Raw genomic sequence first — 12,913 nt, 5'->3', positions numbered from 1 at the left:
AAAGTCATTGTCAATGACTTGAACTGACAGCTCAGAAATGAGAATGTTCGTAGCTCTCTCCACATTCTCTTATCAGAACCCTTACTACGAGTCAAAAAGCTTCACTTCTCCTCCTATCCCTATTATACAGAAGCTGCTGCAAGACCTTGACAGTCATTTCTTCTCATCACCCTAAAGGTTTATACATGCAGTTTTTATATAAATATGCATCTAATTGACATAGTGGGGATTATGGAGACCATACACATTAAGAGATCAATGGATTTTATATTCTCCTTTCTAGCAGGTGTGACAGGCTAGGTGTGGGGTTACAAGGAAGCAGGTACTTGCTGGAAGGCTGGAAAGAGAGAATGGAGGCTTCCCTGTTCAACAACTATGCATCAGAAGAGAGCCTTTAGCCCCTGAACTTGGGCCCTGACTTCCTACTAGAGTTAGGACAGAGCTAATTATGCCTAAGTATTAACATCAGCAGTGCCTTCATGCAGGCTTCCCAAACCCAGATCTGAGCCAAAGAGAGCAGACAGAAGGTAAGTGTTGAGGGAAATAAAATATCCCACAAGCAGTTATCCTGGCCCAGTATCCCTGCACGAAGGAGCCTCCGCAGCCATAGGACACATCAGGCCTCACGTTGCTTGCTTCTAATGAGGCCAACTAATTCTGCAACCATGGACAGGTTTCGTGATAAATTGGAAAACGACTTCTGGGGCAACTGTCTCCAGTTCTCAGAAAGAAAATTCACAGAAGTGAGTGATTGGCTAAAAGGCCAAGAAACCATTGCCTCAGAGTGGGGTCCCAGAGCAGAGCAATGTGGTCATTCACAGTGTGTTTGAGTATGTGACAAAAAATAAAAATAAAAAAGAGTTTGATTTCTCCAGCCAACATCACGAGCTGAAAATATTTTCCTTTAGTAAAATAAATAAGAGAATCAGAGATTTTTCTTGATTGATAATAATATTTGCTAAAAGCATTTAATGAGGTTTGGAGATGTAGACATGATATCAGTCCCAGATGAAATAAAGATGAGAACAGGATTCAGCTTGGAGACGAGCTGCAACCCAGCCACACCTCTCTCTCCTTATTCATACTTCACTTGCTCAATTCAGAAAAATAATATTTGGGGGTGGGAGGAGTGGGGTGGCTAAAACTAACAGGCTCGGTGATTGCCAGATTACTAAGAAACTTCTTAGTTGACCTTGAATTTGCTCTCAGGTCCAAAGCTTTATGAAACTCTAAAATTTAATAATTTGAGGAAAGCCCTTAAAGTCTCTTGGTCATGTTTAAGCAATTAAATATTAAGGGGAAAGGGAGAAAATTACAGTAGCAAAATTCTATAGAAAAAAAAGAGATAAAGGATGGTTAGACAAGTCCAGATTTTAGCTGAGAGTTCCTGAGATAATATAATCTCTCTCTAAATGAACCATTTAGCCTCAGTCTGCATACCTGCTTAATATTTTGATGAATCATACTACCACTTGCTTGAGAACTCCTTGTACAGATTTAAAATTTTTAATAACCTTAACATTAGTTTATCTTACCAAAAAAAGGTGTAGCATTTGAAAAAACATGTATATAATGGTCTTCTAATTTTGTCCTCTGGGCAGATGTTGGGTCCCACTGGTAGGGATGATGACCTGTCTGGAAGCCCATTCACGTTATCAGAGATGGGATAACATGTAATTGTAGATGGAATTTTCTGGGGAAACTATGTACCAGTCCCCCAGGAAGAAACTGAATATCACACAGAGGATTCAGATACCATTGACAGACACTTAGGAAGCTAGTGAAATAAAATGTTGCCCACATTGAATACTAGGAAATTCAGCATTCTGGTCAACAATATTAACAACCCTCCTGGGACTGGTCGCTGATCTTTTGAAAATGTCGCTTTGCGAAGAGTAATGTTAAAAGACCATGCCCCCAGAATGGCCATCATCAAAAAATCTACAGACAATAAATGCTGGAGAGGGTGTGGAGAAAAGGGAACCCTCATACACTGTTGGTGGGAATGTAAATTGATACAGCCACTATGGAGAACAGTATGAAGGTTCCTTACAAAACTAAAAATAGAACTACCATACGACCCAGAAATCCCACTACTGGGCATATACTCTGAGAAAACCATAATTCAAAAAGAGTCAGGTACCACAGTGTTCATTGCAGCTCTATTTACAATAGCCAGGACATGGAAGCAACCTAAGTGTCCATCGAAAGATGAATGGATAAAGATGTGGCACATATATACAATGGAATATTACTCAGCCATAAAAAGAAACGAAACTGAGTTATTTGTAGTGAGGTGGATGGACCTAGAGTCTGTCATACAGAGTGAAGTAAGTCAGAAAGAGAAAAACAAATACCGTATGCTAACACATATATATGGAATCTAAAAAAAAAAAAAAAGGTTCTGAAGAACCTAGGGGTAGGACAGGAATAAAGATGCAGACATAGAGAATGGACTTGAGGACACAGGGAGGGGGAAGGGTAAGCTGGGACAAAGTGAGAGAGTGGCATGGACTTATATACACTACCAAATGTAAAATAGATAGCTAGTGGGAAGTAGCCGCATAGCACAGGGAGATCAGCTCAGTGCTTTGTGACCACCTAGAGGGATGGGATAGGGAGGGTGGGAGGGAGATGCAAGAGGGAGGAGTTATGGGGATATATGTATATGTATAGCTGATTCACTTTGTTTTAAAGCAGAAACTAACACACCATTGTAAAGCAATTATACTCCAATAAAGATGTTAAAAAAAAAAGTCACCAGAGGGGCTCAATAGTAAATTTGAACTGGAAGAAGAGGGAATCAGCAAACTTAAAGATAGATTGATAGTGATTATGCAATCCAAATAACATGAAGAAGGATGGAGAAGAAAGGAACAGAGCTTCAGAGGTGTATGGGGCATCCAATAAAAACGTTAAAAAAAAAAAAAAAAAAGACCATGCCCAGGAGTTTCTAGAAAGACTCTTCTCATACTCATTCTCATTTCCGGGTGCCCACACAAATGAGGCCACTTCCTCATTCCTCAAAGCCTTTAGGATCCGTTTCCAAAATGAAGTTGGATTCTTTCTACTATTTCAACAGCTCCAGCAAATGACTCTCTTATCCTCCTAATTCACACCTGTATCCTGCCTTGATCTGCCTTCTGCAGTCCTCACAAATGGTCTTGTCCCCTCCCTGTACTCAAACCCACCTCCATACTGGTCATTTTCCCTATTTTCCTCCATCAAACCCAATGCTGATCCCTGCTTTTCTTAAATTCAATCTGATATATCAATCTTGTTTTCATATAAGGTTAAATCTGACAAAGAGGAAAGACCTGGTTCTCTCATCAAACTTCTCTTCACTGTATTTTTCTCTATTATTGGGGTAAAGCACTGATGTGCCATATATGCATTGTTGATTAAAAAGTGGGTCCCATAGCCATTTAGATAATGCGTGGAGTCGTGTTGTTAGAAGGAGTGCTTGATGTTATCCAGTACTTTGTCTGTGTGAGAAAACTGAATCTCAGAGAGTTTGGGTGACTTGTGAGTTTGCACAAAGGATCTGGGCTGGAATCCAATGTTGTTTTCAGTATACCATATTGCCTTCTTTTTTACTTCCTCTCTGCATATGGCACTGTGCTAGGTGCTATAGAAACACTCCCCAGGACCTTTCAATTCAGGAACAACGCTGTTGACACACCAGCATGAAAGGTACCTCACACACAACCCAACTGGCACTGACGTGCACACTCTGCAGTTATTTATATCGTGTAGCGCTTTAACCCCCTTCTCCCTCCCTCCCTCCTCTCCTGTGTTCAACCTGTCGCTGACTCTGGCTGTTGCTTCTCAGCACTAATGCCAAGGGCTGTCTCTGCTGCTGTGGAGGCCGCCCTCCAACACCTCACTCCCTGATGCAGGTCCGGATGCCTCTCCTTATGCGGCCTACACCTCCCGACACTCTCCCTTCAGACACGCCAGACGGCCCTGGCAGCTGTCACCCCTTCACCTGGATCCTGACCATGTCACACCCACCCCTGGGAAAATCTCCAGATGCACCCTGAGCAAAACACAGAGGCCTGAGTGAGGAGACTGATGGGGAGCAGGGCCCCTGAGAACACAGGGCAGGTGCCAAGTTGCAAAGAAAAGAGAAATGATAGACTTTAGAGTGAAACTAAAAATAAAGAGAATGTGTTTTAATACCCCCTTGGCTGATTCATCTTTCTGTGGCACCAGAAAGAGGGGCGTTACCCCCTATTCATGAATGCCTTATGTTTTGCCTACAAGGCCTCTCTTCCCACACCTGAAAGAGTAAACTGACAGTAACAGTGTAAGTATAGGAGATAATGCTGGTGGCATGGCTACAATCTCCACATTGGAGCCGGACTCATCTTACAATTTCCGTCACAGCCTTTCTCAAAAAAATGAGATAACTCAGGTCCATATGTGCGATTCCTCAACATCCCTTCTTATTCTCTCTTGTTTTGTCTGTCTTCAGCTCATTCAGGCATGGGTCCAAGATGGAGTAGTGATTAGTGGGCCTGGTGACATTGTATACTTGGTGGCTGCTTATTTCCAAAGCATGGTTGGCAGGAAAGGGAGCCTTAGATTTCAGTCATTCCAGAGAGGGAACTAAACTCTAATTCTTAGCCTACCATGAACTCTGCATAATATGAGCTTTGGCCCTAAAGTGCATCAGTGAGCAAAAAGAATGTCAATGGCTGTCAATAGCAGGAGACAAGAAGATATAGAGGAAGAAGAGAAAAGAAAGAGGAGAGAAATACATATGCTGGTGGAAAGTGATTGGGGAACCCCTCTGACCATGTGTTTTGCCCACACCCATCCCATGCCTTGCAGCATTGTTTTGAAATAAGTGAGTCGATACTAATGCTGAAAAGCCAATTATTTTAGCCAGTGGATTATTTGGGAGAAATCAAAGGTAACAAGAGTTCAAGATAAGTCCATATCACTTGTGTGACTTGACTGGAGGATCTGTTCTCATAGAGTGCCTATTCGAGATTAAAATTATTTAGGACAGTCTATACAACATAAAGTTTGGATAATCTTTCAAAGGAACACATATTCATTCATTTTCATAGAGAACAGTCCTCCTTTATCTAGAAAGGCCATCTTTTCAACCAAACTTTGGAAAGGATGCATTTTTAAGAGGAAGAGAGGAAGAGTCCTGCCCAGTTAGCCTTGCTGGCCAACTAACTCCATAACAATTGTAAGAGCTAACATTTATTTAGAGTTTATTGCGTACCAGACATTGTGCAAAACACTGCACATACATTCTCACTTAACCTTCACAACAGTCTTGGGAGATGCTCTCATGTCCATTTTACATAAGAGGATCTGAGTCTTAGAAGAGTTGGTGCCTTGCCCAAGGTGAATAGTGAATAAGTGGCAGAATCCAGACCTGTCTGACTCCAAAACGTGTGCTTTTAGCCACTCCACACATTGCCTCGTTCACTGGTATGACAGATGTCACAGGCAGATCATACTCAAACCCTGCAGTATGTTCTAAATAATCGAAACTAGATAACTGGAAAATGGTAGCTAAATTATATAGCAGGCTCAACTGAAATAATTCAAACATAAAAATGACCTCCTGGCGTTTGATTATCTTTTACCTTAGACGTTGATAAACCAAACCATCCCCTCAGGACAACATTTCTGTCCAGCAAAGCATTTCTCTTGCCAAAGTATAATTTTGTTGGCTACATCTATCTCCTCCAAGGCCTGGAATCAAACCTAAACTAGTAAATTGTGCTGACCTGGCAAGACGCTCGCCCTCCAGGGCATTGTATCAGGCTAAAGTAATACATCACGTTGCTTCCCACTCTGTCGGCCCATTTCTCCAAAGAGCCCTAAAACGGTAATGTTTCTCCTCTGAATCTCTAGTTTTCTTGCTCATAAGCCTTGCGCTCTAGCTCCCTGGCCTTTGGGACAGAGGCAGACTGAATAGCACTAGTTTCACACCTGCCCTTGAGTTGGGGCTTCCAAAAAAAAAAGGCAGATTTGAAGAAAGGGGCAGCCCCACAGAGCGCTGCTTCATTCCTTTTAGGCCCAGAGATACACAAACATTGACTTGATTGGGTAACAGGAAGACTTTGGTCTTTGGGTGATGGGGATTTAGTAGCTGAGAAAGAGTTGCCGAGTGATGGGGGTGGTGGCAGGTCAAACGGAGCCGCGATTCCTAGAAAAGATGACCTCGTTCAACTGAGAAGTAGTGGGACCAGCAGACACTGGAAATTAAAAATTAACACAGGCTGAAGTGAAACTGATGACTGAACTTGATAGGTTTTCAAGAAAAGTTTATGACATGCCGTTCATAGAAGAGAGGACATTTTCTGTGTTCACTTTTATAAATGCCAAAGGCCAGTCCTACTTGGAAAGATCTTCTGCAGAAAAGCAGAAATGTGCAGAGTCCACTAGCAACATATAAGGCAGGCAATAGGTATATATTTTCAAAAAATTTCTTCACAAACAATCCTATTTTTAAAATGTTTTGACAATAGTTTTGATACTGACAGTCAAGCACTGCATTCCCCGATATGTGTTCAAGTATATGTGTGTACATACTCTCGTTATTCTAAATGCATAGTGATGTGGATGGTCTTACAGTAGTGAAGGCATCTTTCCATATCTTTACTAAGCACATGAACACATATATCTCAATAATTGTTTTAATTCAAGTTGATTTCCATAGAATTTTTTAAAGGTAAAATATCGATTCATCAAAAGGCTTTAAGTTAATGCAAATCCTATGAATTCAGGAAATATCAACCATTCAATGTATTACATTTGGGGTCTAGGTAATGGTCCTATCACAATTTTCCTTATATTAGGAATTCATGAAAGGAGTCCAGTTTTCCACATAAAGCCATAAAAAAGGAAAGTGAGAAGTGATTCTCACTAAAATGGACACAAATTTAAGATTACTCACATTTTACCCAACTTTCCTACTAGTATCCCATGCAAAATTATGTCAACTGAATGGATTTTCATTAGATAAGGTGGTCCATGGAGCACTGCTGCCTAAGAAACTAATCATTCTGAGTTATTCTAAATTGTCAACAGGTCTGGAAGTTATGGATAGATAGTTGGTGTAGGAAACCTAACTGGCTTCTACAGATGTTAACTATGGTATTTGATTGTGTGATCAATCTTAAGTTAATCAAAGTTAAATGCAACTTTGTTTTTTATTAGTTAATAATCCATTTGCATTTTCTACCAGACACATAATTGTGAATTTTCTAGAAATAGCCCTGGAAATACAACTAGAACTGTCTTACTTCTTTTTCCCTGCTTTCAAAACACAATCAACTTTAGGACCTCCCCCGTTAGCAATTTCTAGAGAACTTTTAGTCCTTGGGATGCAAAGAGTAACAAGTGTATATCTTCAGAACTGGATATTTCCCTATTTGGAAAATGTTTGCATTTTTTATTATTTAAATACTGATTCTTCAAATCAATGTCTTCTGTTTCCAACGATAGAGTTAAAATAATTAAAGGAAATCTTTCTCAATAAGCAAGAGGGGAAGTTTCAAAGGAAATTAAAGTTGAGTAAAATGTCCCGACTGTATTCCCAGAAATCTATAAAGAAACACAAGCTTATGTAGCACCAATAAAGGTACTACATATTTACCAATGATGAATGACCAGAGCTCTTTGTTCTAGAAGTGATGACCCCAGTTAAATCTCATTATTATGCCTTCTCCTTCAGAGATGGAGGGAAGCAAGTTGCTTGCATCCATGATAAAATGTGAGACTCAGCTAATTAGCATGGTTTTGATGATGCCACAGTTCTGCCCCAAACCCTTATAACTAGCAAGTTTGCCCTGAAGATTATTGAATTACTCCACTGACCATGCATTATTTAAAGGGAAGTGCTATTATTATAGAAGCCAGCTGTTTCATCATTGGAATTCTGTCTGTTGGCCAACTTTCAAGATACAGCCATGCACTGTGATGACACTTTATGTCTGCTCATAGAGGACTCAAGGCCTAGGTTAGGTGGTAGCCAACTTGTCCACTAAGCAATCTTTGGTTTGCATGCTCTGGAGCAAACCTACTGAAAAATAAATACACAAATATATAAATTTCCAATATCAAGACTTTGTCAGCAAGGAAAATTCTGTGAAATTCTACACATGCCTGTTCACCCTAACAGTTGAGTGAGTATATGGACACTTCATAATTGGTATGACAGAACTCTGGGACTACACCTAGTTGTAGAAAGGACTATCCCAGTCACCTGTCCTTTGTTATAGAATTGAGTACAGAAAAATGTTTTGAGCATCTTGGGGAACTCAAATGATAAACAGAAAACAAATTTTAACCTTCTAAGTTAGAAAATATTTGGTTTTCTTTCTTGAAGACAGTGTAAAAGTGGTTTCCACCCATAGTGAATATTTGGTTGGCCTAGATGAGTTTTCTCCTCCATTTCTTTACTTATTGCAGAATATTTGGAATAGAAAGGACCATAGCAGTCAGACACTGTGTTCAATACAGGAATATGCTCTTAGGATCTCTGACAGGTGTTCACATAGCCTTTACTTAACTGCTTCCAGCAATGGGAAGTTCATTACATTTAAAAGAAGTCAGTCCCATTTTTAACACTCTTAAGTTCAAATTGTTAGAAATTTTTTCTTATATTAGTCCAACATTTGTTTCTTTTTCACCTACCAATTCTGATTCTGCCCACTGGAGCATAATTACCTAGTGCTTAATGAGGAGTTTTTAAAGGCAAGGATGGAACAGTTCATTCCATCTCATTTAAAAATTACTCATAATGACAATAGCTGCAATTCTGAGGTCATTAAAAATCCCTATTTTTCTCAAAATTGATACTGTAGCAAATTATTTTACTGTTTTCCTGGTAAACCACATTGCATCATGCTCCTAGTTTTAGCCCATAGCAACAAATATCTTTATTTTGGTTCTGGAAAAGTAAGAAATATGAGGCATTTGAAGATAAAGGGAAAAACTTTGACCTTCAACTCTGGCCTCTCAATTGGTGAGAAATGAGTTTTTTGTTGTTAAATATCTTTATGTAGAACCAGAAGTCAAGTCTATAAGACACTTCAAAGGATCAATTAAACTTTAAAAGGCAAGGTAAATACTTGTTATGTTCATATATTTTCAATGAAGTACAATTAGTCCATTGTAGACATCATGAATAGACAAAGAAAAACATCTTTCTAGGATTCCGGTGGCTAGAAATAACTGGTAGTTACATTTTTGGCAAAATCCAAGTCTGTAATATTTTGACAACAGTAAAAAAACAGATATAGACATAAGGTAAACTTTCTTTTTAGAGCATTATGGAAGAGTCCTAAATTTCTCTGTTCCTAAAGTCATTGATCTATGGACTAAAAAAGCACAGCTATTTTATAGACTGAGCCATGGCAAACTCTGAGCTCATCTAAGAGGTGACAAAGCAGATGCCTGGTGTGTGCTATTATTGTCTGCTGTGCTGATGATTACTTTCTATCTCTCAAGAGGAAATAGTCCTGTGGTGAGTTTCATGGCTGTTGACAGTCACCAAGAAGGGAATATGTAATACATACAATGTTTGATGCTGTTCTGAGATGAAGGTTAGTGTCTTTCTCCAGTGGCAAGCAAGAAGCGCCAGAACCTATGGAGTCTCAGAAGGAAGATTACTTTAGAGATGCTTGAAACAGAGGTGCTAAATAGGTCCTGGAATCACAGAGCCTATCCCTCTCCATCTTCAACCCATAAGGATGAAATTAGTTGTTTCTAAGTTAGCCGAGTGTGAAGGTTTCTGGAACCACTCCTGCCACATTACCTCCAAACATCAAATTACTATTCCAAATTCAACAAATGAATCGCAATCATGTCCCATTAAGAAATGCATCGTTTTGGCAAAGAGCAATCATTACCTGCGGTGGATAGCAGGGACACTTACCTCAAAGTAGGCTGAGTCACCTTCCCCTCTCTCCCCACCCCAAGAGAAAACCAAAGAGTATCAGCCACTCTCCACTGGCTGACCCCTTCAGCCTCTTGAAATAGCCACTTAGCAAAAAGTATGCAGAAGTCCTTTGTGGATTACAAAGAACCATGTAAGCCTATTTGTGTCTTTATTCTAATTTATAGTTCCAGGAAAAGATTATAAAAACAAAAAAACAAAAAATATTGTTTACATTGCCCAAGGGACCAGATAAGTCCTGGCTTGCCAGGGCCCAGCTGGCGAGGAGAAGCAGAGAGTCTTCTGCACTGGTTGATCCTCCAATGGCAAGTGAAAGCACCGTTGAGGCTCCAACTGGGACCAGCTGCCCGGTCCCTTCCAAATCCCTCAACCATGAGGAACCCACAGGGTTCGCCCTGAACGAAAGCAGCACACCCCACCCAAAGAGACCACAATTGAACCCTTGCTAAGTTTCTACCCCCAGCTGCCCTAAGAATGACAATAAACCTGCCTTACAGGGAGGAAGCATCCCCAGGTTCCTGTGCCAAGCATCAGGAAAACATTTGGATTCTTAGAGGATGCCATGAACAGCTGGCCCCTCGAGCCGCAAGGCAGCCAAACTAGTTTGGTAGCAGGCCATGACCATGGGTCTGATCTCCCCCAACTAGAGAGTTCAAAATATACATGGAGATTTTGACTTTCAAAACTCCATCCTACAGTATCATTATCATGTGAACGTAAGACTTTTTATTTAACATATAATGCTGTCTTCTGTGTCAGGAATTTAAATTGAACATATGTCACATTGATTAATTGGATCCTTCTGGCTCAATAGTTCACAAATTTTCTTCCATGAAGCTTGGACATCAGTGGAGAAGACTCAGGCCCTCCACCTCCCAAGGGAGGTAAGGGAGACAGAGAAAGCCAAGATCCAGTCCCCTGCCCTTGCCCAAGCCACAGCAGTTTCATTTCGTCTGTTTTATATACGGGTATATAAGTAAGATTTGGTGTAACAAAAGTTCTACTATGACAAAAAGTTTACAAAGAATTCAAGTACATTTTAAGTTCCATGTAAACTTGTTTTGCCTCCTTTTTACTTCTAGAGCCAGGAAAAGTGTGTCCAAATCAAAACAAAACAAAATAGAATCAAACTAAAACCTACTTGCCAAGTAAAGAGGCCTAATTGATTTGCAAATATCAAAAGAAATTTGATTCCTGGTGTTCCCTCTGGGCAATCAGAATGAAAAATGGACATTTAGTTGATTCTGTCTCAGTCTAGTGGTTATGCTATAAGAAAACAGAAATGATGGTTCTGGTCTCCCTAGGGTGATAGGAGAAGGAGCCCTATCACTTTGGTATTGTCATCAGTTCCAAGTTCCAAAGCTTCTGGATGCAGTCAATAGAGAGCCTGTCTCTTCACAGACCCTATATGATCCTGGAAAGCGATGTTCTGAGGAAACAAACCAACATTTATTTAGGACCTACTAGGTGTCAGGTGATACGCTAAGTACTTTTCATACAGTATGTCATATAATCCTCAAGCAATCAGTACAAGGAAAATCTTATTAACCCCACTTTACAAATGGGTAAACTGAGGCCCAGGAAGCTTAAATGACTTGTCCAGAGTCATACAACAGGTCTCCCAGGCTCTATGAGGCACTTGGGCTTTGCCAGGAGTAGACCTGAGTTTGAATCCTGGCTCCACCACTTACTGCATGAATGACCCTGCGTAAGTCATTCCCAACTCTGAGTTTCGGTTTCCAAGTCTTGGTTTCCGCATCAGTTAAGTGAGGAGAACTTTCCAGACTTAAAACCTCTTTAATTCTCAGTCTGATGTTATAACAGAAGCAGTTAAGCCAAAGAGCAAACATCTGAGCCATCCTGCACACAAAAACCATGCAGATTTGCTAAAAAGATTAAGAAAACATAAAACATGCTCTTTTAATTAATATTCCTAGCAGCCTCCCAATTAAGTCAACATATAAGGAAAGGTGAGGATTGGGCATAGACAAGATCCTTGACTACAGGTGGCTAAGAACTTGAGGAGAATTAACACAAATAAATGCACGATGAGTGAGGTATTGCCAACGAGTGTGGCACCAACTCCAGGAGACATACTGGAGTCCAGAAAGATCTAGGGGGTCAGGAATTGTTGGAGGAGCCTCAAGAAGAGGTTGACTCACAAAAGTGTGGGTTGACGAGGTGTGGGGAGAGGAGAGTCTTCAGGGGCTGGGTGGGACTGTGAAGATAGCATATTATCCCACTCTAAAGCCAGGCCCCTCTGCGTTTGATTGGAACAGACAAGCCCACGGGGTATGGCTCGAGCAGTCGGAGGGCGCCTCAGACAGGAATCGTGGACGAATGCTGCTTCCGGAGCTGTGATCTGAGGAGGCTGGAGATGTACTGCGCGCCTCTCAAGCCTGCCAAGTCGGCCCGCTCTGTCCGTGCCCAGCGCCACACCGACATGCCCAAGGCTCAGAAGGTAAGCCAGCCCGGGGTGGGGATGGGGGTCGGCCACCCCTGCGAGATCTGTATCCTATCCATGTGGGTGAGCCAAACAGTAACTAGGTCCCGTAGTCTCCTGGCTCACAGGTCAAAAAAGCTCCATTCTCAGCTGAGAAGTCCATCCCTTACATCGCTCCACATTGTAAACTCTCCCTTCCACTGCTCTGGACCATCTGATCACCAGAATATGGTGGAGAAGAGTGATTAAACTTGGGCTTTGGTATCAAACAAAACTGACATCCTAGGTTCACCAACCACCAGCGGAGAGCCCTTGGCGAAATAATGTAACCTCTCAAGCCCTAGCTTCATCAGTAAAGTTGGGATAACGGTACTATCTACCTCATCAGGTCATTAATGCGCATGCAATGCTTTTCACATGCCTGCACAAAGTAACTGTTGGACAAGTGTTAACTTCTGTCATAACTGCATGAACAAAGTACGTGACCTTTCAAGTCCTGGTATTCTGCAAAGGTGCAAAGAAAATAAAAAACACTC

The 12,913-nt window shown here is 41.0% G+C and overlaps 1 protein-coding gene across 5 annotated transcripts in view; it reads left to right on the top strand.

Moving 5' to 3' along the window:
* The window catches only part of IGF1 (insulin like growth factor 1), a 74,032-nt gene that overhangs the window by 42,121 nt on the left and 18,998 nt on the right, over nt 1-12,913 (top strand). For all 5 annotated transcript variants that reach the window (XM_036865476.1, XM_036865474.1, XM_036865477.1 and 2 more), the window contains exon 3: nt 12,214-12,395. In XM_036865476.1, the coding sequence (XP_036721371.1) occupies nt 12,214-12,395 (182 nt within the window). The remainder of the gene's footprint in view (nt 1-12,213; nt 12,396-12,913) is intronic.

This window comes from Balaenoptera musculus, chromosome 10 (assembly GCF_009873245.2).
Source record: "Balaenoptera musculus isolate JJ_BM4_2016_0621 chromosome 10, mBalMus1.pri.v3, whole genome shotgun sequence".
Taxonomy (NCBI): Eukaryota; Metazoa; Chordata; class Mammalia; order Artiodactyla; family Balaenopteridae; genus Balaenoptera; species Balaenoptera musculus.
The sequence above is the reverse complement of the archived record's forward strand: the minus strand, read 5'-3'. Positions and strand labels throughout refer to the sequence as shown.